Here is a 22538-nt window from a genome sequence, read left to right on the forward strand (position 1 = left end):
AAAGTGATAGTTGACAACCTATCTGACAATGAGGAAAGAGAAACTATCCAGTAGAGAAAAGATTTTGAAGCTCAGGAGTCCAAATCAATTTGGAAAGGGTAAAGTAGGTTTCAGTAGATGCCAGTATCAGTGTAGTAAAATAACTAATGTTGGTACTGACAATCCTGAATCACCCAGATGATGTGGGTCACTCAGAGTACTAGACGAAACTAGACAAAGACGGGAAAGAAAGAAAGAAAGAAACAAAGAAACAAAGAAAAAAGAAAGAAAGAAAAGGCAGGAAGAAAGAAAAATAGCTTTCTCCGCAGCCTTGAGATGTGAATGTCTTTCTACAAGAATATGTCTGGCAAGCATTTAACAACCAAAATTTTAAAGCTAATCTTGGATATGCAAAGTGAGTCATGGGGGTAAAGGAGGGAGAGAAAGTTGATTTGCTGCAAGGAAGAAAATAATGAAATGAAGTGAGAGAAAAGAGGGAGAAGGGTCAGACACCATGGAAAGAGGTGGAAGTCTGAGCTGGGAAAACGAAGCGACTACAGACAGTGGTGACCACTCTTCATATTTTTTTGTCTGCCTTTTTACACATTTCAACAGTTTTAGTGAAGCTTAAAGAAACATATTTAAAATTTACAACTTGGTAAGTTTTGACATATAGACACCCGTGAAACCATCACGACAATCAAGGTAGGGGGACAATCCATTTCTTTTAAATTTCTCCCTTCCATCCCCCTTGACTTCCTCGCATCTCTATACAAACACTGCTCCTCTTTCCATCACTATTAATTTGCATTTCATAAAATCTTATATAAATGGACTCGTCTAGTTTGCTCTCCTTTTTTGTCTGGCTTTTTTCACTCTGCATAATTATTTCAACATTTGTTCACGTTGTGTGTGTATCAATATGTGATCCTCTTTTAATTAAATGGCTATGCCCCACTCTATTCATTCACCTCTTGATTAAATGTCTTGATGGACACTTGGGTTATCTCCAGCGTTGGCCATTCTAAATCGGGTTGCTAGGAGCATTTGTGTATAAATCTTTATATAGACGTATCTTTCATTTCTCATGGAGTGAATAGATGTAGAGTGACTAGATGATATGTTTAAGTTTTCAAGAAACTACCAACTTGTCTTCCAAATTATTTGTGCTACTTCAAATTCCCACTAACAGTGTATGAGAGTTCCATTTGCCTACATCCTTGCTGGTACTTGATGTAGTCAGTCTTTTTAAATTTAGACATGCTAATAGGTGTGTATATCATTTTGGTTTTAATTTGCATTCTCCTTGTGACAAATAATTTTGAGCACCTTTTCATGTGCTTCTTTTCCATCTGTTTAAATCTTTTGCCCAATTTTTATTGAGTTGTTTGTTGTTACTGAATTTTGAAAGATATTTGTGCATAGCTTGGATACGAATTCTTTATCAGACATGTAATTTGCAAATATATTCCCTTAGCTTGTAGTTTATCTTAATAAATGGTTGGATTTGATTTGTAATAACTTTGTCAAGAATTTTTATATCTATGTTTATGAGGGATACTGATCTATAATTTTTTTTTTGGTAATGTCTATGGTTTGTATTGAGTGATACTGGCCTCATAGAATGAGGTGGGACATATTTTGTTCTCTTCAATTCTCTGAAGAATGTATTAGTTCTTTAAATGTGAAATCATCTGGGGCTGAATTTGTGTGTGGGATGTGGAGTGTGAGGTGTATGTGTGTTTGTGTGTACATGAAGGTTTTTAAGTACAAATTCAATTCTTTAATGGACATTCAAATTATTTATTTGTGAGTTTTGGTAGTTGGTAATTTTCAAAGAATCTTTCCATTTCATTCAGATTGTTGAATTTCTGATATAAAGTCATTAATAATTTCCCCTTTTTTGACCCTTTACTGTCTGACTTTACTCCTTTTATTCTTTTTTTAATTTTTTAAAATATTTTTTATTTATTCATAGAGACACACAAAGAGAGAGAGAGATAGAGAGAGAGAGAGAGAGAGAGAGGCAGAGACACAGGCAGAGGGAGAAGCAGGTTCCATACAGGAAGCCTGACATGGGACTCAATCCCAGGTCTTCAGGATCATACCCCAGGCTGCAGGCGGTGCTAAACTGCTGCGCCACCTGGGCTGCCCTACTCCTTTTATTCTTGATATTGGATACTGGATATTGATTTTTTTTTCTGACTCATCTGATTGATTATCAACTTCTTGATCTTCCATTGGACCTTGGCGCCTTTATCCAGCAAAATGACCTAGCCATAGCTGAAGTCCATCTGCTGATAGACTTCCGTGCTCCTAATTTCCTGTCTTCCTGCATTTATGAATTGAGGATATCACCTCTCTCTTTTGCTCCCAAGCATCCTGTCTTTCCTATTTTTCCGGAAGCCAATAATTTCTTCCTGAATTTCTAGTCAACCATTCCTTGCTCAGGTAAGGAAAGGAAAGGCAAGGAGGCAGGAGATTTTTCTAAAACAAAGATTTATTTATTTGAGAGAGAGAGTGAGCGAGCATGAGTAGGGGGAGGGGCAGAAGGAGAGGGAGAGAATCCTCAAGCAGACTCCCTGCCGAGTGCAGAGCCCAACAAGGGACTCGATCTCAGGACCCTGAGATCATGACCTGAGCTAACATCAAGAGTTGGACACTCAACTGACTGAGCCATGCAGCTGCTCGAAGGAGGCAGGAAATTTTGGTGTGTGGAGAGCAGAACAAGTATTTCAGTTGCAAAGGACTGTAGAGTTTAGAGTTTAGGGCAATATTAAGAACGAAGGCTATTGGGTAGACTAGAGTCAGTTTCTGGAAAGCTCGAGTGTCAGGCTGAAAACACTGGGCAATAAGGAACATGGAGCCATTGAAAGCTTCTGAACAAGAATGTATGGTCAGAGCCTTAGTCCGGGAAGATGAACCGGGCAGGTGTGTGGCAGGAAAAGGAGACGCCAGTTGGTGATTGTAATAGAAAAGGGAGCTGTCACTCAGGAAAGGGCAGTGGAGAGGAGAGGTCTGGGCCTCAAGGAACGTGGAGGAGTAAGAGGTTTCAATGTTTCAAGAAGCCCTCCAAAATATTCAAGGGCTGACGGCACACGAGTGTCAGTCATAAACAGTGCAGCCCCAACCCGGGTTTGGAAGACAAGGCTTTCATGTGATAACAGAATGAAAAACACTAACATGTAATGGATGAACGGAACTGTTTCAGCTCATTGGAATTTGGAGAGCTCCTTTTCCAACACTGCTTAGTAAGTCACCGAAGCACATCAACAATATCAGGACAGGTGATGAAGCAGCATTTTCCAAGCTAATTATGCTTCATACATATTCATAAGCATTGCATCTGAGTTTCTGAGCTGTGTCTACGGCATATGTGAAATATAAATGAGGTTCTCAGAGTTGCAAGATAGGTTGTTTCTTGCTTTTCAGAAACTGCATTTTTATAAATAATAAGTTCTTTCTGTGTGTATATGTATATATATATAAATTATATAAAAATGTTTATTAAAATATCTCATGCATAGTAAAATATTATATGTAGGCTGCTGTTTTTATTAGTTAATAATCAGTTGCAGAAAATATGAGATCGTTAAAGACATTATTAGAGAAGGAAAGATACAGAAAAAAATGAAATGTTAAAGTCTGTGAAGATTTTGCAGAGGGCTTGGGATTTAATTGGTTTTTAATACATGTTAGTGTTCTTATTCCTACTATTGGTTATATAGTCATAGTAACTCTTGTTAAAGTATCATGTCATTGACTAATAGATGAGGGAATTGATTGATTTACAGAACACAAGTTTTTAGCTGTCTCAAGCACCACAGTAAGCTCCAGAGATGGGGACAGTCTGCCTTTCCTACTAGAACTATAGTGGAGGACAAACAAAACAATCCCTTATAAAGAAATAATTACTACCATAACAGAGCATGGAAATATGGCAGTGTTTTGTTGTCAGACGAGGCCCTATTAGAGAAGAAGATGCAAATATGAGAACTGAAGTTAAGCTTAATAGGATGGTATACCTGTCTCCCGGTGATTTATTATTTTTTTAAAAAGCAAATTTAAAAGCTGTTGTTTATATTACCTTCTTTTTTTAAAAAAAGATTTTATTTATTTATTTGATAGAGAGAGAGAGCCATTTATATTACCTTCTATATTATACTTTTATTACTTTTCTAAGTGGTCCTCAAATAACTACTTTATTAGAGATAGAATTTCTGAATTCATTGAAAGAGTTGGCTCTAAGGACAGATGGAAGAGATTTCTTTTTGCTTTTGTTTTTATTTGTTAGAGAAGTGATTGAAAATTCATCAGCATGGTTTATGACTTATTCCATTGGTCCCTCTTTGTGAAATAATTTATTTTAGAAGTCTTGCATATCTCCAAAGGGGATAATATACAAAGATATTATGTAACTTAAATGATTTTAAGTTTAAAATTTTTTAAAAATAAAGAAGTGGTTCAGAATGTGCAGGGATATATGTAAAGGCTGGTGATTAGCTGCAATGTGTTTGTATGAAGTGTTAATCAGAAGAAATTTATATTCAGGTTTGTTAGACTGTTGTTAAAAATCAGGGAGAAATTTCTTACTAGAGTAAAATAAATTCTCAGAAGAAATGGTGGAATCTAATCCTATATACATTGTAAAAGATGCAATTTTTGAGAACATTGAAAAAATGTGCATGTGATGTTAATTAGATAATGATAATATATCAAGCTACAAAGCAGTTATGTAAAAGTTACCCATTTGCAAAAAAGCTGTTTTCATAGGAAAACGTATGTGCACATCAACAACATTATAAAAGTGATCATTTGTGTTCAGTGGGTTTATGAAAATTGCATATTGTTTCCCTTGCTTGTCTGTGTTTTCTACTTTTCTATAACAGATATGAACTGCTTTTGTAACAATTAAAAGAGATCATAGGCAATTTTGAAATAAGGAAATCACTATACATTGGTTTTAAAGGTGTTTTAATAGGACTGTATTTTTAAAAATACTACAGAATATGAAAATGAAAGCATAAATAAAAAGTGAGAAACAAACAATCCAGGAAGATGGCCTTGGTCGGAAATCTGTTGAAAGGCTATAGATCCGGGCCCTAAACACTATGCTCTAAGATAGGAGAGGTCTTAGAGGAGTCTCCGTGGAAGACTGGAAGCCAGTGAGTGGAGACAGGAGACTTGGATAAGATAGGAATCCTCAAAATTGCAAGTTTAGAATTTGTGACTGTGAACTTTCAGCTTGTTGAGAACACTGAGAAGGACAATCAAGAAGTGATTTAAAAATATATAACTAAATGAGAATAGATTTTCACTAATTACAGCATGGCAGCCCCTGTTCCAGCACCTATGGGTGCCTCTAGCTCACTGCAATGAGGCAGGAACTGGAGAATCGGATGGGGGCTAGAATGGGCAGGTATATGAGAAATCCTGATTTATTCATGGAGCTGGATGGAGAACACTCCCAGAGGCCATGATATATATATATTTTTTCCAGTTAACGTCCCAAGTCCAACGCAGCATGGGTGTCACCTACTGATGCCTGAACTTGGTAGAATTCCTAAATAGTGAGTCTGAGAGCACAGCTGCCTTTAATGAAATCGGCTCTTGCCTATGCCGCATTATAGCATCACCGCAAAAAGTTGCCATGTTGCTGAGTGATGACACAAACTTATGCCCTGAATCTTTAAATATGTTAATGCTGGATCATAAAATGGAAGTTTGCTTCTTTGTTTCCAATAGATTTTTAAGTATTATTGACTCCAGTGAACATATCATACACAGAGAAAATCACTAAAACCAGGGTGGCTTGGTGAACACTATTTTTACACATAGAGTCAATATTTTTTCTACGTGACTTAAGAGTCTCACTTTTTTCTTTCTTTCTTTCTTTTTTTTTTTTGGTCCCTGACTTTTTCTATTTGCTATTGTGTGAATTGCTCAGTTGTTAGATAAGTTGCTGAACTGCTGATGGAGAAAAAATGCTCACCAATCTTATTGGCAGATTCAACTGGCAATATCAATTATGGGTTTATGTCATTTTCCCATTAATACTACACGGGTGTAAAATTTAAATTCCAATGATTGTAGATATTAATGAGAAGTCAAAACTGCCGTTTGGATGACTTTTAAGCAGTGGTTGACAGAATAAAATACGAGGCATATGTGATTTAAAGTGTACAACTTGACCAACAGCATATTTTCTTGAGCCTTTTGAATGCAATATGTACTCTGCTAATATTTGCACAGTCCTTTTTGTAGGAAATAAAAACTGAACAATGACCTTGCAAGTGTTCTTTATGTATTTTGGTTCATCCAATTACACAGAGCAAATACGAAATAAGACAGACTGAAGAGAAGATATGCCATATTTCTAAACAAACACTCATTAGAAATGCCTTAATGTTTAATCATACTACTGCAAGATTCACCATGTTTACCCTTATGATTTATACACCAATAGCAATGATGTCAAAGAATCTTGCTATTATAAGGACTCGAAAACTAATAAATAAGAAGAAATTTTTAGGAATAATATTATTAAAGGAACGAATAATAATAGGAAAGAAAGGAAAACTTATAATAAAGGAAAAGAATAAATTATCTGGGTAAAAAAATATATTATTTTTATTAGTATGACAAATGAAAACACATGATTATTATGGGTTTGCGGACAGGTTAGAATTCTAATGATCTCTGATTACCCTGTGTGTTGTGTTTTGTAATTCTGTTTACACATTTAGTACATTAAACATATCATCAAAATTTTAAAAAAATTTAAAGAGAAAATTTTATTTTTATTTTTATTTTATTTTATTTTTTTAAAAAGAGAAAAATTTAAATGTGAACATGCTTAATACCTCGTACTTACCGATAAGTAGCTCCTGAGCACCTCTGGTAAGTACTGTAACCAGGCCAATGAAGACTAAGAAATGATCTTACATAGTTGTAGATTGAATGCTAAATCAGATAAAAAGATTTGGGCTCTAGGAACTATATTTACCATAAGAATCAAGTGAAGTGAGAGGTCAGATCACACAATTCACTCAGTTTGAAGGTAGACCTTCTAATTCCCAAATACTATCCTGCTGTCTTCTTTTCCCAGCTTGATTTAGAAATTCCAGCACAACACTAGACCTTGATTCTGACCAATTAAAAAAATTCCCACATGACATCTATATTCAAACAGGTATTTAGACATTGTCTCTATATAGGGGAAGTGATTATATTCTTCCTTTGAAATTGTCTTCTCTCTTCAACTTTCCTATATCTTGTGACAATATAAATATCTAGTCAATTCTGGAATTCCGACGCACCCTGGCCATTCTAGATTCCTGCCATTAGCATTTGGGGACAGGAGGTGGTAATTTACATTTAGTGAGCAGCTACCGTGTATCAGGTGTTAGCTATATGGAAATCATGGAATACTGTGTGAGAAATAGTGAAAAAGTCAAATACTCAGGGGGTCAGTTGTGGTGATCCAGGTTTCTGCCCATGAGGGGTCTATTATAAGCTTACATTTTTTAATTCTGGAGACACTGTTTTCTGGAAAAAGCAAGTAGGAAGAACACAAAACATCACAGTCCCCAAGCTGTGAAATAGCATGGGAGCCCATTGTGCCCCGCAGAGAGCCTGCAAGAAAGTGGGCATCTGCCAAAGCCCGGGGGTCCTGGCACGGTGCAGCCCGCATCTGACCCAAGGGTTTGTGCCAAAGGCCATCGCAACTGGCCAGCCAACTGCTCACCGCGCTGTGTGCCCTGGTGCATCTCACTCTGTGGAGATGCTTTTTGACTCATCCAGCCACCACACGGGGTAGTGGAGACCCTCGAATGTGCCCTTCCCATGAGGAAGTAAAATACAGGAAGAAAGGAAAAGATGCCTCAGAAATACGGATTACTTAAAATCTGAATTTTCGCTAAATTCTACCCCTGAAACTAAGACTACACTCTATGTGAACTACCTTGAATTTAAATAAAATTTTAAAAAAGAGAAGTTTTTTTTTTTTAATCCAAAGTTTGAGGAAAAGACACTGTTTTCAGGAAACAGTACCAAGAGACTAGACAAAGTGGGATAAGCGTGCAGGGGAGATGGTGGGAATTAAAAGTATGGTGGTGTAAGGAAAAGGGTCTGACTTCAGCAGAGGACTCTTCACTTCGGCAGGACAGACACCTTCCATCACCACATCAACATGGGTCTTTAGGCCTGTACACCCCCTCAATCTGCTGCAGCCCCTGTACCCTCACCTTGCTCAGTAGGGCCAGGAAGGAGGCATGCACCGTCTGCAGGTGGCCAGGCCTCAGGAACAACAGGTGAGATAGAGGATGAGTGAGTCAGGAGAACAGAAACAGAAAATGCCCTGCAAGAAAATGCCCTCCTTTTATGGAGCAGAGCGCTCTTTCCCCTTCCCTGCTGCCCGGAGCACTGGCCACAGACCCGAGTGCCCAGCGCCTGCCCCGCTGGGAACAACCGAGGGGGGCTTCAAAGGAAGAGCTCCCAGTCACAGCAGCAGCCGTAGCCGGATACAAATGTTATGGAAATGACATTGTGGAAGTTAAGGGGTAGAAATTGGGAGGAGGAAGGTGAGAAAGAGAACCACAGGCAGGATGAAGGCACAAAAGTCTGCATCTCACGGAGTGGGGAGTGCATCACTGACCGGACAGGAGATGAAGCTCCAAGCACGATCACTCATGTTTAAAAAAGACAACAGTGAAGGATCGAAGCATGGTAACCCACCTACATGGGGAAATGGGCGAGAGGGAGAGTGACAGGATACGATTAAGGGAACTCCGTGTCATGCGTCACCGCAGTAATGAAACAGACAACACCCTGCAGTCGTCGATCGCCCGATAGCATGATAGTGGGGTTACCAAGACAGAGAAGGAAAAGAGATCGTTGTAAGGTTTGGCGATGAGTGGCCCAGGGGGTGTGAGTTTCCAGGTGAGACAAGCTAGGTCAGGGGATTGTCGCTAGAAATTTCCCACTTCTCTTTTCAATTGAAAAGGAAATAAAATATGCGTGCATCATGAATCTTTAAATGAATGAATGAATGAATGAATGAATGAATAAATAAATAAATAAATAAAAATAAATAAATGTAGGGCCTCTTGTTGTGAAGGATGAGGGTTGCTCTTTCATTTCCAGGAGGCTTTCAGAACCACTTTATATTTTTTCAGGGCAGAGCTTCCTGCAGAACAGATTCTCAATTTCCTCTTACTTTCATTTTAGTTAAAACACTTAACTAGGAAATAATTTAAGTATATCAATAAGAACAGAAGTTAATATAGATACCTGTGTCCCCATCATCCGTATTTGACTAACTTTTTACTACATTTGTCTAGATCTTTAAAAAAAAAAACACTTGGATTTGCTTTGATAATATTTTATTTAAAGTTTTAGATCTCTATTTATGACTGACCTATAGTTTTTCTTTTTTGATCCTGTCTTTTTTTTTAAAGATTTTATTTATTTATTCATGAGAGACAGAGACACAGGCAGAGGGAGAAGCAGGCTCCATGCAGGGAGCCCGACATGGGACTCGATCCTAGGTCTCCAGGACTTTTTTGATCCTGTCTTATACAGCGCTCTGGCATCAAGGTTATACCAGATTCATAAAATAAGCCAGGGGATATTTCTTTTTCTCCTCTTTAAGATGTTTTGGATATCAAGTCCTTGAAATTCTGGTAGATGTTATTATTTTGTAATGTGTAGACTATTCACTACCGACTCCACTCATTTACTGGCTAGACTTCTACTCAGGTTTATTTTTCTTTATGAGTAAATTCAGATTTATTGTCCACTTCATCAAGCACTCACCTTTATTTGAAGAAAGTTGCTCATGTACTCACATAGATCGATATTTATGAAACCTACATTATCTCTATAGTTAAGTTCCCTTTCATCCCTAATCCCATCCGTATGTGTCAGCTCTGCTTACATAGTCTTATTTTGCCTGTTTATTGTAAAAATCAGCTTCCTAATATTTTTTCTAGGTCATTAATTTCTGCTGTTATTTGTATTCCTTCCTTTAAACATTATTTTTAACTTCTGGAGCAGAAACTTTAGATAATTAGGTTCAGTTCCCAGTTTTTCCTAATAACTGCACTTCAAATTTTACTTGCCATTTTGGTGCCACTTTATATGATATGTACAAGTTTTTTTTCCATTTTGTTATTCAATATTTTGTGGTTGTAATTTCGAATTATATTCTCCTTTGACCTATGAATTTCTTCGAAGTGTGATTTTTTTTTAATTTCAAACATTTTGGGGGGACACTGTTTGCATAGTTTTTAAATTTTATTGCACTGTGATCAGAGCATACAATGTAGATGGTATTGGAGCCCTGGGATTTACTTATATTTGCTTTTTGATCTAGTTCATGGTTAATCTCTCTCATTCTCTCTTTTTTTAAGTTTCACAAATGCTTTATCTAATGGGGCATATAGAATTAACTATTGATACAGAGTTCTAAAGACCATGAAACCAAGCTTGTTTATTGTACTTTTCAAATCTGCATCCTTACATCTCTCTGCTTGACCTGTCAACTTTTGAGAGAAATGATAAAGTCTCCCTTTATTATTATCATAGATAAGTTGACTTCCTCATTCCAACATTTGCCTTTATTCATTCTTTGGCTTTGTAGTTGTTACGACTTTGTGGGTTCAAAATTTTGTAGTCTTCCTGCTAACTTGATCCTTTTGTCATATTGTGATGCTTTTCTTTATCTCTCATATCTCTCTTTTTTAAAAAATATAAAGCCTACTTTGATTATTAGTGTTGGTACACCAGCTTTCTTCTGGTTAGCGTTACGCTGGTGAACCTTTGGTATGCCTTCTTTCTCAGTCCTGTGCTCTTACAGTTAGTGGTATTTTGTGTACACCCTGCACTGATGGCTGCATTTGTTAAACATTTTCAAACCGATGTAAATATTATTGTCATTTAACTAGTGATTATAATCTGTTTGCATTTATGGTGAAGACAACTTGAAACTCAGACTGTTACTGCTCATCAAAAATTCTACGTGCCTGTTTTTCCCAGCCTCTCCTAGAGTTAGATGGAGGTATGTGATGATTCCTGACCAATAGACCAGACGGGGTCCGGGCTAAGGCAGGGAAGGGTGGGCATGTCTCTCCTGTCTTTCTCTTGCCTTGCCAGGGCAACCTCGGAGACTACACGGTGTGGCGCAGCTACAAGGTGGAGTAGGGTTGTCTGACACACATGGGGTACGACATGAGACATAAATTTGGACTGTGGTAAGCAACTGATTTTTTAGGGGTTATTTCTTGAGGTAGCTAGTAATGATTACTCTGCTACCTAAAATAAAAAATACTCTGTATTTTGACTTGATTCTATCACATTTTGGGTTTTATATTTACCATATACTTTTTTGCTTCCATTTTTCTATTTTTTGCCTTTCAAAAAATTGATCAAAAATTCCACTCTCCACATTTTTTTTCTCTTCACTTATTTGGAAAGTATAGCTGTTTGTTATGGTTAAATTTATGTGTCAGTCTGGCTAGGCTATGGTAGCCAGATTTTCTTTCTTTCTTTCTTTCTTTCTTTCTTTCTTTCTTTCTTTCTTTCTTTCTTCTTCTTTCTTTTATTTATTTTTATTTTTATTTTATTTTATTTTTTTATTTTATTTTATTTTTTATTTTTTTTTATTTTTTATTTTTTTTTAAATTAATTTTTATTGGTGTTCAATTTACCAACATACAGAAAAACACCCAGTGCTCATCCCGTCAAGTGTCCACCTCAGTGCCCGTCACCCATTCCCCTCCAACACCCGCCCTCCTCCCCCCTTCCACCACCCCTAGTTCGTTTCCCCGAGTTAGGAGTCTTTATGTTCTGTCTCCCTTCCTGATATTTCCCAACATTTCTTCTCCCTTCCTTTATATTCCCTTTCACTATTATTTATATTCCCCAAATGAATGAGAACATACACTGCTTGTCCTTCTCCGATTGACTTATTTCACTCAGCATAATACCCTCCAGTTCCATCCACGTTGAAGCAAATGGTGGGTATTTGTCGTTTCTAATCGCTGAGTAATATTCCATTGTATACATAAACCACATCTTCTTTATCCATTCATCTTTCGATGGACACCGAGGCTCCTTCCACAGTTTGGCTATTGTGGCCATTGCTGATAGAAACATCGGGGTGCAGGTGTCCCGACGTTTCGTTGCATCTGAATCTTTGGGGTAAATCCCCAACAGTGCAATTGCTGGGTCGTAGGGCAGGTCTATTTTTAACTCTTTGAGGAACCTCCACACAGTTTTCCAGAGTGGCTGCACCAGTTCACATTCCCACCAACAGTGTAAGAGGGTTCCCTTTTCTCCGCATCCTCTCCAACATTTGTGGTTTCCTGCCTTGTTAATTTTCCCCATTCTCACTGGTGTGAGGTGGTATCTCATTGTGGTTTTGATTTGTATTTCCCTGATGGCAAGTGATGCAGAGCATTTTCTCATGTGCATGTTGGCCATGTCCATGTCTTCCTCTGTGAGATTTCTCTTCATGTCTTTTGCCCATTTCATGATTGGATTTTATTTTTATTTTTATTTTTATTTTTTTTGAGGTTTTAGTCAGAGTCTATACCTTGCTGGGAATGTGTCTCTTCAATGTAATTCCCGTTTAAATCAGCAGACTTTGAGTAAGTCATAGAACTCTCCACAAGGTTGGGGAACCTCAGCTAAGCAGTTGATGACCTTAGCAGAAAAGACTGAGCTCCTCCCAAAAAGAAAGAATTCCGTCTCCAGACTGTCTCTGAACTTGAGGCTGTATCAACTCTTGCTTGGTTCTCCATCCTGCTGGCTTGTCCTGCCCAATTCAGACTTGACAGGCCCACAGGGGTGTGAATCAATTCTTTAAACCAAATTTCAGAAAATCTCTGTACCCATCCATCCATCCATCCATCCATCCTATCAGTTATTTCTCTGTTGGAGCATGCTGGCTCACGTTGATATTTTTATTCTTCTATAATTATCCTCAATGTTTAATATATATACTTAACAAAGTTTAAATCTAAACAGTTTTTTACTCTTTTCCCAGAATTGTAAGGACTTTAAAAATTTCTACCTCTCACTATCTGCACATATTCAAGTGGCTGTTCTCTTATTCTTTTTGTTCTACTTTTTAAAACAATTCTATACATTTAGTAATTATTTTCACTAGGATTTTCACAATGCTTAGATTGTATACATTTACTATTTTTCTGTTCACATTGTGTCTTTAATCCCCAGTTTCTGGATTCTGTTGACTTTCCTTTAGAAGTGCATTTTATGGTAGCTCAGTGAGAGTCTGTGATTGGTAGACCCTGGGTTCTTCTCTGAAGATGCCATTATTTTGTCCTCACCTCTGCATGAGGCATAACAGGACATGGAACCCTGAGTTGGCAGGAATATTATATAATTAAATAATATACCATGAGGATATTAGTACATTGTCTTTCTACTTCTATTGTGACTTCAATGGGAAGGATGTTAACTGGCAAATCTTATTCCTTTGTAGATAATCTGCATTTTCTCTCTAGACTTTTTCTAAAGATTCATTTATTTATTCATGAGAGACACACAGAGAGAGAGACTGAGGCAGAGACACAGGCAGAGGGAGAAGCAGGCTCCTTGCAGGGAGCCCGACGTGGGACTCAATCCCGGGACCCCAGTGTCACGCCCTGAGCCGAAGGCAGTCACTCAACTGCTGAGCCACCCAGGCGTCTCTCTCTCTCTCTCTCTCTCTCTCTCTAGATTATTTTAAGATTTAGTTTTCTTTTTCACTTTGGCTTCTGTCAGTTTAACAGTGATCCTTCCAGGTGTGGACTTGTTTTTATTTATCATGATGGTTTTCCTTAATTTGAGAAATCATATCTTTCACCAGTACTTGAAAATTTTCAGTATCTCTTTGACCATTACTGCTCCTCATTTTCACTCTTTCAGTTTCTGGAGCTCGTCATGGACTCACATTTTTACCATCTGCATTCCTTGCCTCCTAAACTCCTTTTATATTTTATATTTATATTCCTTGCCTCTGTGTTTGTTACATTCTGGACAATGTCTTCAACTCTTTCTTTCTAATTAATTCTCTTTTCATCTGTTACTACTATACTGTTTGGCCCTCCCATTCAGTTTTTAATTTTAGTTACTATATTTTTCAGTTTTAGAAATTATGTTTGCTTCTTTTACAAATTTTCAGTCTTTAGTTCCTTTTCCATTACTCTTTTCTATTCATTCTTTTAACATTTTAACAACTAAACAATTTTATATTCCCTTTCAGATTTTTCAATACTCTCAGAATCATGTCAGACACCTTGCCTGCTTATCCTCATTCCTACTTGGTTATTTACAGTATATCTGAGCAGATATTCTATAAGATAGTGTATCTTTCTACACGCTCTAGAGGTTTCAGTAGCCAAGCCTAGTACACCTGCCATTAATTTCTCAGCTTGTAGAGCCTTTTATCATATGAAAGGTATAAATTTGGACATCAGTCCATAGGCTTGTGATTTTAGCATCTTATGAGACACATTTTTCACAACTGGGGGCATGAAAAGAAACAAGGATTCTAGGAATGTTCCTGAGCTGGAAGACATGAGTGTTCGATAATGGACAATTGCTCCAGAGTCTCATGTTTTTGCATGCCTTCAATCAGAGACTCCTCCTCTTGTAGGTTCAAGGTGATGTCTGTGATGTCTTCTCTCCCTGCCTTGTCTTTATAATCCCAGCCCCTAGACATTATGATGCATAATTATGTGCCAAATTCACTGAGCCACCAAAGTTCCAGCTCTAGAGTGTGCCACTCTGTTTTAACTGCCCTCTGTATTTTTAGATCTCCTTTTGTTTCTTCTTTCTAAAGTGAAGTATGGATTAAATTGGGGGAGTTATAATTTATTTAACATTTCTATGAATTTCTAACATCAAGATGGATCTGAATTAACTCAGGCTGTATGTTGTCAGAAATCTCTGGCTTTCCTTTCAGGTGTCCTTGCTTCCTATCAGAGTTTTTCTCCCCACTCATCTGCCACATAGGAGTAAATTTACAAAACTCTAGTTTGTTCCTTAGACTCTTGATCCTAAAGCAAGAGAAAACTCCTTCTGAGGTTTCTATGGATTTCTACTCTCCTGTTAAGGAATAAACACTAGAAGATCCCTTACAACAGCGGTTCATGTATTTATTAGAATCAAGGCTTTAAACTTACTTTTTAGGTATATTTCTTCCTATAAAATATATTTATTTTTAGACTTTCCTCTCATCGCTGTAGTTTATCTAAATCCTATATCTTGCTTATACAGCACTGTTCTTTACAACCTCCCTATTCTGGTTTCTATGAAAAAAAATACATTACTTACAAATTGCTTTCATTTTCTTCTGTATTTTATATTACTTTTTCTAGAAATGGCTGGAAAAGACCACGCTAAAGACTTTTAGAATGATGGCTCCCTCAAATGATGGGTAATTGTAGCAAGTAACAGAACTTGAATTTTGAGAATAAAGAGAAAGAACACAGTGTACTGGAGTTGAAGCCCAGCACAAATTTTTCTATTTCTAATGCTCATTCCAGTGAAGATCAGACTGAAGACTGACACTAATTGAGAAAGGGGACCTGGGCTAGACAGTATGAATGGATATTGTTGGTGTGTGTGTGTGTGTGTGTGTGTGTGTGTGAGAGAGAGAGAGACAGACAGAGACAGAGACAGGAGAGACAGAGACAGAGAGAAGAGAGACAGAGAAGAGAAGGAAGAGGAGAGAGAGAGGTGGAGAGGAGAAAAGTGAGAGGAGAGGGGGTGGAGAGAGAGAGAGAGAGAGAGAGAGAGAGAGAGAGAGAGTTGGAGACAATGACTCAAGGGTGAACAGGAGGGGACCCCAAAGAGAGGAAACCTCCATTTGCCAGAGGGAAGTGAAAGAATGATTTGTTTTTGTTTTGTTTTTGCTTTTAAATGCAAGTGATGACTGCCCAAATTTCCTACATGGAAGTATATGTGACAGCACATTCCATTGACTTCGAGAGAGGGAGAGAGAGAGGACAGGAAGGAAGATGATGCTGCAGAATAGGTGAGACTGTGATAACTGCCGTGTGATGCTTCCTCATGATCTTAGGGAACCAGAACTATGGAACTCATTCTATGTAGCCTTTCTTTTCATTGTTGTTGTTGCTGTTTGCTATTGGAAGGTACTAGATTCAAGTGCACAGCATCTGAGACATTTCCAGTGAAAAGGGCAGAGGGCCTCCTGTCCCAGGGCTGCTGGTGGTCATTCCAAGTGCCCAGCGGCATATGAAAGCTATTTGTCCACGTACTTCTAAAACCTGATCTAGCTGATAACATAGGTTCTAAGGTCGCCTATCATCTGGAAATGTTTGAAAAAGGTTTAATTTTCTGTTGTTCTAACAGAAAAATAGTGTTTGTTTCTTCATGTCTACATTTTCAAAATATTTCATTTTGATATTTAAATGAATGATGTATGCAGGACACATAGCTATTACTCTCTACATAGGGATGTTCCCCTATAATTGTTAATTGTATACAACCTCCACTGGCTTATTATTTAGTTGAATGATCAACTTTCTCATACTCACATTTTCCTTGATTTCCCTCTTGATTGTGTTTGTGTTTACAAATAGGTAGACCTAAGTAGATTTTTAAAAAGTGAAGTTGCTTTAAAAATGCTGTCAGTTATGCTTTGAGGTCATTTCTACCATTCATTTCTGTCCTTATGGTATTTTCAGTGCTTTTTATATTTCACATTATCTCACGTCCATTTTCTTGACAGTAGTAATTGGTTGTTTCATTGCTTGTCTAACAGGTCTTTTTTCTCCTTATGTGAATTCCTGCTTTGTTTCTTTGTCCTTTCTTTCTGATTCACTGAAAACATTTTTCCTTCTCTTTTGGGTGAGACTCAAATAAGTAAAGGACTCTTCTGTATTTTTGTCCTTGAATTCCTCCATACATAAATAATAATCTCACTCTTCTCCATTTATCCAGCAATAATACCAGGTCTTATACATTTACGGAACGCTAGCCCTATCTATGTAATTGCTTGACTTAACGGTCAGCAAATATATTTATTTTCTAGTAAAATAGAACTATATTATCATGACCTTAAAATTGAAACTCTATTTTTTTCTGTTCATAAAAATTTTTTTCTGGGACAAATCAATCTTCTTTGAGTTTGTGGATAGCCACTTGATAAATAAGTGATACACTTTAGCATTTATTTTGTCCTTTTTCAGACATTTAATTATTTTTATGAAGATATGGAAAGAGAGAAGGAATGATGAGAACAAGAGGACATGTAGCAATGCATTACGACTCATTCCAGCTCTATGTTAGAGGCTGGCTGGATTGTCACATGTAAGCATCAGTGCTGAGGAACGAGAACATTTTGTATCTGCATAAAAATGACAGCCTTCTACATATAAAGTCATAGTATTAAATTTGGGTGAATTAAACAGACCTGTAATAAAAATTATTAGAAGTCTATAAAGATGAAGCAATGGCAATAGTAAGATTTTGATTGGTACAAATGATTATAGATGCACTTGAAAGATATTAGTTAGAATGACATTCATTCACTCCCTCATGAATGTCTATTATTTGCCAGGCACAGGGCTAGATGTTAAAAATGCTCCTACAATAAAGCACTGGTTAGATGAAAATAGTGAATTTGGAAATTTGGGTCTTTAAAATAGAAGATTTATGAGAAGATAGATAAATAATTTAGATTTGAAAAACAGGTTCATTTTGAAAAAAATAACTAGGCATAGAGGAGTTTCTGCAATACTTGTATCACAATTTTGAGTATGAAATAAACAGAACATATGGTATTAGAGCTTAGTCCAGAGGGACTAAAACAGTAGTAACTGCTGATGGAATATGATGTTTTCAATATGACCATGAAATAAATAAACCTTCTAAGAATGTGGTAAATATCTTTACTATCCTTGGGATCCAAAAACACCTCTGTGCCCGATACCAAAGCAAAACAAATATCGATCTGTTTCTCTAATACTAATTATGTGTGTATATTTCATTCACAGTCTAAGGTCCAATCAAGGTTTTTTCCTCCTGAAATTCTGATGCGAAGACCACAGGAGTTCAAACATTTTAACTCCTCATATGTTTCTTATGAAATGTTTTTTTTTAGCCTAAAATAGTATTATGAAGGTGCATTGCATAACTTATTTACAAAGTGTTGCCCTACATGTAAAGAATGAAGATTTGTCAGTATTGAAGATACTCAGATAATGTGCTATACTTGGAGCCCTCAAATTCTGAAATATTATTTCCAAGTGTATTTTGAACAATGACAGCAGCCAAAGGTTGCTTTGAAGGTAAAGGTTTTAATTGATAAAAATAGTATAAATAGTTGAGAAGCATATGATTTCATGTGTCTTGTGAAATGTACACTTTCTAGGCAAACTTCACATATAACCAATTTGTGAGCGCATTTAAGCAGTGGTATTAATTTTCAGGGCACTTTCCCATTGATGATATTTGGAATAATAGCAACAGATTTCCCTGTCCAGAGCCCTATGTTTGACTGTTTTTCTTCTGTGAGTTGGTGGCATAAAACTGCTTGGCATCTGCAATAATTTCAAGACCCTTATCAGCAGTGGAAAGTAGTGAGAGACTGAGAAAGGAGTTCTATTATGATTATAGCACATTGAAAGTTTATTTTGGACACGATTTAAAAGGAGCCTTTGAAAGTAATTCAAAATAAATATTCTGGTTTACTGGGATTTTCCTGAGCTCATTTAATCTTGAGAAATTTCCTTTAGGTATTTGTTCCAAAAGACTGACCTGCATTCTTAGTACATAACACTATTTGGCTCTTACCAGTTTTGTAGCTTCGTGCGCAAGACCCTTGGCTTCTTGGGCAATTTTCTCAGCTTCATCAATAGAGTCCTTGATATGGCTGTAAGCATTGAAGGCTGCGGTGGCATTGAATGAGATGTTTTTAGCCTCATCAAGGATTCTGTTGGAATCACCCCCAAAAAAGAACATCAGAACAGTTGGTACTCAAACGAAGAACATTCTACTTATAACAAATATGGCTTCCAGATGATCACAGCCAAGATAATTATGATTCCAAGTCATAATGAGGTATCTACTTATTGTATTATATTGTAGTTTTCAATTTAAATTCATATTCCTAAGTAATTCAGCTATGAAATACTACCAACATATTTTTAAATACCCATAGTATCTTTCAAAAATTTCTGCAACCACAGACACCGTGCAACTGTGAGCAGCAAGATGATCCTTTATGTCATTTGTAAAGCACGCCATATGTCTCAGAACACTTGCACCATATTCCTGGAATGAATTTCACAAAGTCTCTTTAGGGGAGATGTACTGCCCAGATGAAGACAAGTGAATCCCAGAAGGTTAAATAGCTTGTTTCAGGTTATGTGACTGATACATCACTAATGAAGGACCCGGAGCCTGCATCTATGGACTTCCAGCTTACAGGCTAAGTGGGCAAAAGTTTACTATAACATAAATCATGCGTCAATTGTGCCTAGGGTCTTCAAGCATTAATATTTTTCCTTTGTATCAATGATATCAAGCCCTAAAATAGAACTCACACATGTTATATGTTAAATAACAGACTTGAGGCAATTATTCTTGGGGCTTATAGGACCGATATTTACTAGGATGATCCCAAAATTGTAGGGGAAACTTACCAGTTATACCTAGAAGGCTATTTCTAGGTCAAACACACCTTGCCACCCCTCCCTCCCTCCTCTGACTCATGTAAGAGTCCCAGCTATAGTGAGCTGTTATTTCACAGGGAACAATGTAGTGTCTCCCTGGAGTTTGAAATAGAAAAAAAAAAAAAAAAAAAAAAAAAGACTTGAAGGCTATATATGGGGCCATATTTTCAAAAGCCACTCTTCTAACAATAAAGAGTTTCGATTTCATTAAAAACATAAAAGTAGAATTTGAAACAGACTGTGTGTTTATACATTATTATTTAAAATGCTAATAAGGCAACTGCTGTGCTCACTAATAAAGAACAGAAAATATTTTTTTCTTAGTATAGCCTAAGGCTATGTTCACTCCCTACCAAGCCGTATTCGAATCCACTTTTAACTCAGACTTTTGATGCCGCTTCAGTGGAGCTTTGCCCAGACCCTCCTAATTAGGCTCTTCCACAGAAAGGCCATGTAGCTCGTATGTTCATAATTAGCGAAATCAAGATCTGAAAGAGATTTTCTACCATTTCTGCTCGTCACAACTCTTGGACAAGTGTCAAGATACATAGACGTTTCCAACAACAAATGACATACCCATCAAGGACAGCAGATGAGTCATTCAACTGAGCCGCGTGGCTCTCAGCCTGGGACACCTTCTCAGCAAGCTTCCTGTCCTTTATTTCCTGGGAGAGGTCATCAATTTTATCTTTAAGCTCCTCAGACATGGGCGGCAATTTAGTTCGAATGTCTTCAACGTACTGATACAGAGAGATGAGAGGGCATTTTAAGTAAGTGAATCCACACCTTCTCTCAGTCACTAATCTCTCTAGGAGATATAATTACACACACTTACCCTTTTTACGAAACCTCAACTTTACTAATAGAGCGAAAAGAGAATACAGAATAAAAGCTGTTATTTAATGACAAAGATTAGGAAATATATGGGGCAAATTTACACCGGGAGGAACCTAACTCGCTTTTTCTCAGAAAATGCTTCTTCGTAGGTATGAATGTATAAATGCTAGTCATCGGGATCTTTCAGGCTACATGTGCTCCTCTTGCTGTAGATCACATAGTCGACTGCCACACACACTATGTTGGAAGTCTGCTTACAGGTTTACATTTCTCTTTTAACTAATGTCATATAAATATTGAGGCAGGTTTTAAGAGCTATCCTGGGAACAAGAAATGGCCTTCATCACTGAGGAGGAAATGCAGGTGTACAGGGTGTTGTGTGTACTCTCCCGCAGGAGCTCACGTCTATTGGGAGAACAGTGAGGTTCTAACTGGCGCCAAGAGCGCAGCACAGTCACAACGGAGTCATGCAGAAGCGATGTGACACCCACAAGAAAAAAGAATACAACTAACATTTGGTTATGTCACCAAGATTTTTCAGTGTTTCCCACTTACGACAGCCTATGCCATTATTATTTGCTTTTAACGTCGGCTTTCATGAAATACCTCTATGACTGAGTCGATTGCCCCTGCAAGACGGTTGGCTTCGTCCAGTAGGTCGTTGCCTTCTTTCAGAGTGTTCTCCGCTTGTTGTTTGCCGCGCTCAATAGCCTCCTTCTTTCTCTGTGGTACAGGAGGAACAAAAGGTCAAGATGCCCTTGGGAGGAAACCCCGTCCAGCCCGGTTTCCTTCCTTCCTGACCTCCCTGAGCTGAGAACACAGGTTGTGCAAACCCAGCGCGTGTCATGCTGGATGAGAGGGGCTAGACTACACGCCAGTCTGACCAGGGTCACTGTATTTAAATGCCTCTATGGGGACTTTCTTCCTCGCAGTGTGAGAAAGTCACCCAGGAGAAGAAAAGTTATGTGCTGTTAGCAGAGGAGTCGAGAACTATTTCTGAAGCAAGATGGACACCCGTGTTTAAACTCGGTTGTGAGTGCTGGAGATGGGTGGCTGCAACGTGCTGGTGCCTTGAATCACACGGGACCTAGACTGACATCCCAGGACAGAGGGCCAACGGGGCATTTCGGGAGCACACACCTGAGCAGACTTCGTTTACGGGAATTCTGGAAAAATTGGAAGATGTGAGATTTTTAAGGGAACTTAGGGGAAGTGCTTTTCAAAAAAAAAAAAAAAAAAGAGAAACGAACACATGGAAGAAGAAACTTAATGGACGGTTCCATTAAAAACGAAGCAGGTTCTAATTTTTCCTTGGTGCTGACAGCTCGCCTCCGAACCCATGGAGCTCAGTCCTCGCCGAGGAGGGGAAAATCCAGGAGAGAAGGTATCGTTATTTTGATATTTGAAGGGTACCTTTGCCTAACATTTTTCCCCCTTAAATGTCTCACTCATTCTTCCAATCACTTGTGGTTGAACCGGGTCCACTTTACACCTCTGTCATTGATGGTTCCTTAGGGATGATAAAGCTGCTCTCACATGGCTTTCTGCGTCCACCTGAGCCAGGGAGCGGCATGGGCTTTCCTCATTTAACTCTACACTAACTGGCATGCTCCGGTGTTTATCACCTTTTAAAAGACCAGCAAGCTGAACAAATGATTTGCGGTCACACCGACCCCACTGATTTCCCACCGACTGATGGCCCAGGCGACAGGGCAGCCGCACCGACCCCACTGATCCCCACCGACCAACAGCCGGGAGACTGGGCAGCCTCACTGACCCCATTGATCCCCACCAACCGATGGCCCAGATGACAGGGCGGCCACACCGACTCCACTGATCCCCACCGATTGACGGCCCAGGTGACGCGGCAGCCACACTGACCCCACTGACCCTCACTGACCAATGGCCAGGAGACGGGGCTGCCACACCGACCCCACTGACCCCCCACCGACTGGTGGCCAGGTGACGGGGTTGGTCAGTGTTCCTCTGCTCCCCCAGCGCTGGTGGCCACCT

General features: G+C 38.2%; 1 protein-coding gene across 2 annotated transcripts in view; it reads right to left on the minus strand.

Moving 5' to 3' along the window:
- LAMA2 (laminin subunit alpha 2) overlaps window positions 1-22538 on the minus strand; it is a 580166-nt gene that overhangs the window by 93003 nt on the left and 464625 nt on the right. For both annotated transcript variants that reach the window (XR_012002712.1, XM_072764558.1), the window contains 3 exons: window positions 21132-21248; window positions 20265-20428; window positions 18808-18946 (listed from right to left, as the gene is read on the minus strand). Coding sequence is in view for 1 of the 2 variants with exons in the window: in XM_072764558.1 (XP_072620659.1) it covers window positions 18808-18946; window positions 20265-20428; window positions 21132-21248 (420 nt within the window). In the remaining variant the exon portion in view is untranslated. The remainder of the gene's footprint in view (window positions 1-18807; window positions 18947-20264; window positions 20429-21131; window positions 21249-22538) is intronic.

This window comes from Vulpes vulpes, chromosome 1, assembly GCF_048418805.1.
Source record: "Vulpes vulpes isolate BD-2025 chromosome 1, VulVul3, whole genome shotgun sequence".
Classification (NCBI taxonomy): domain Eukaryota; kingdom Metazoa; phylum Chordata; class Mammalia; order Carnivora; family Canidae; genus Vulpes; species Vulpes vulpes.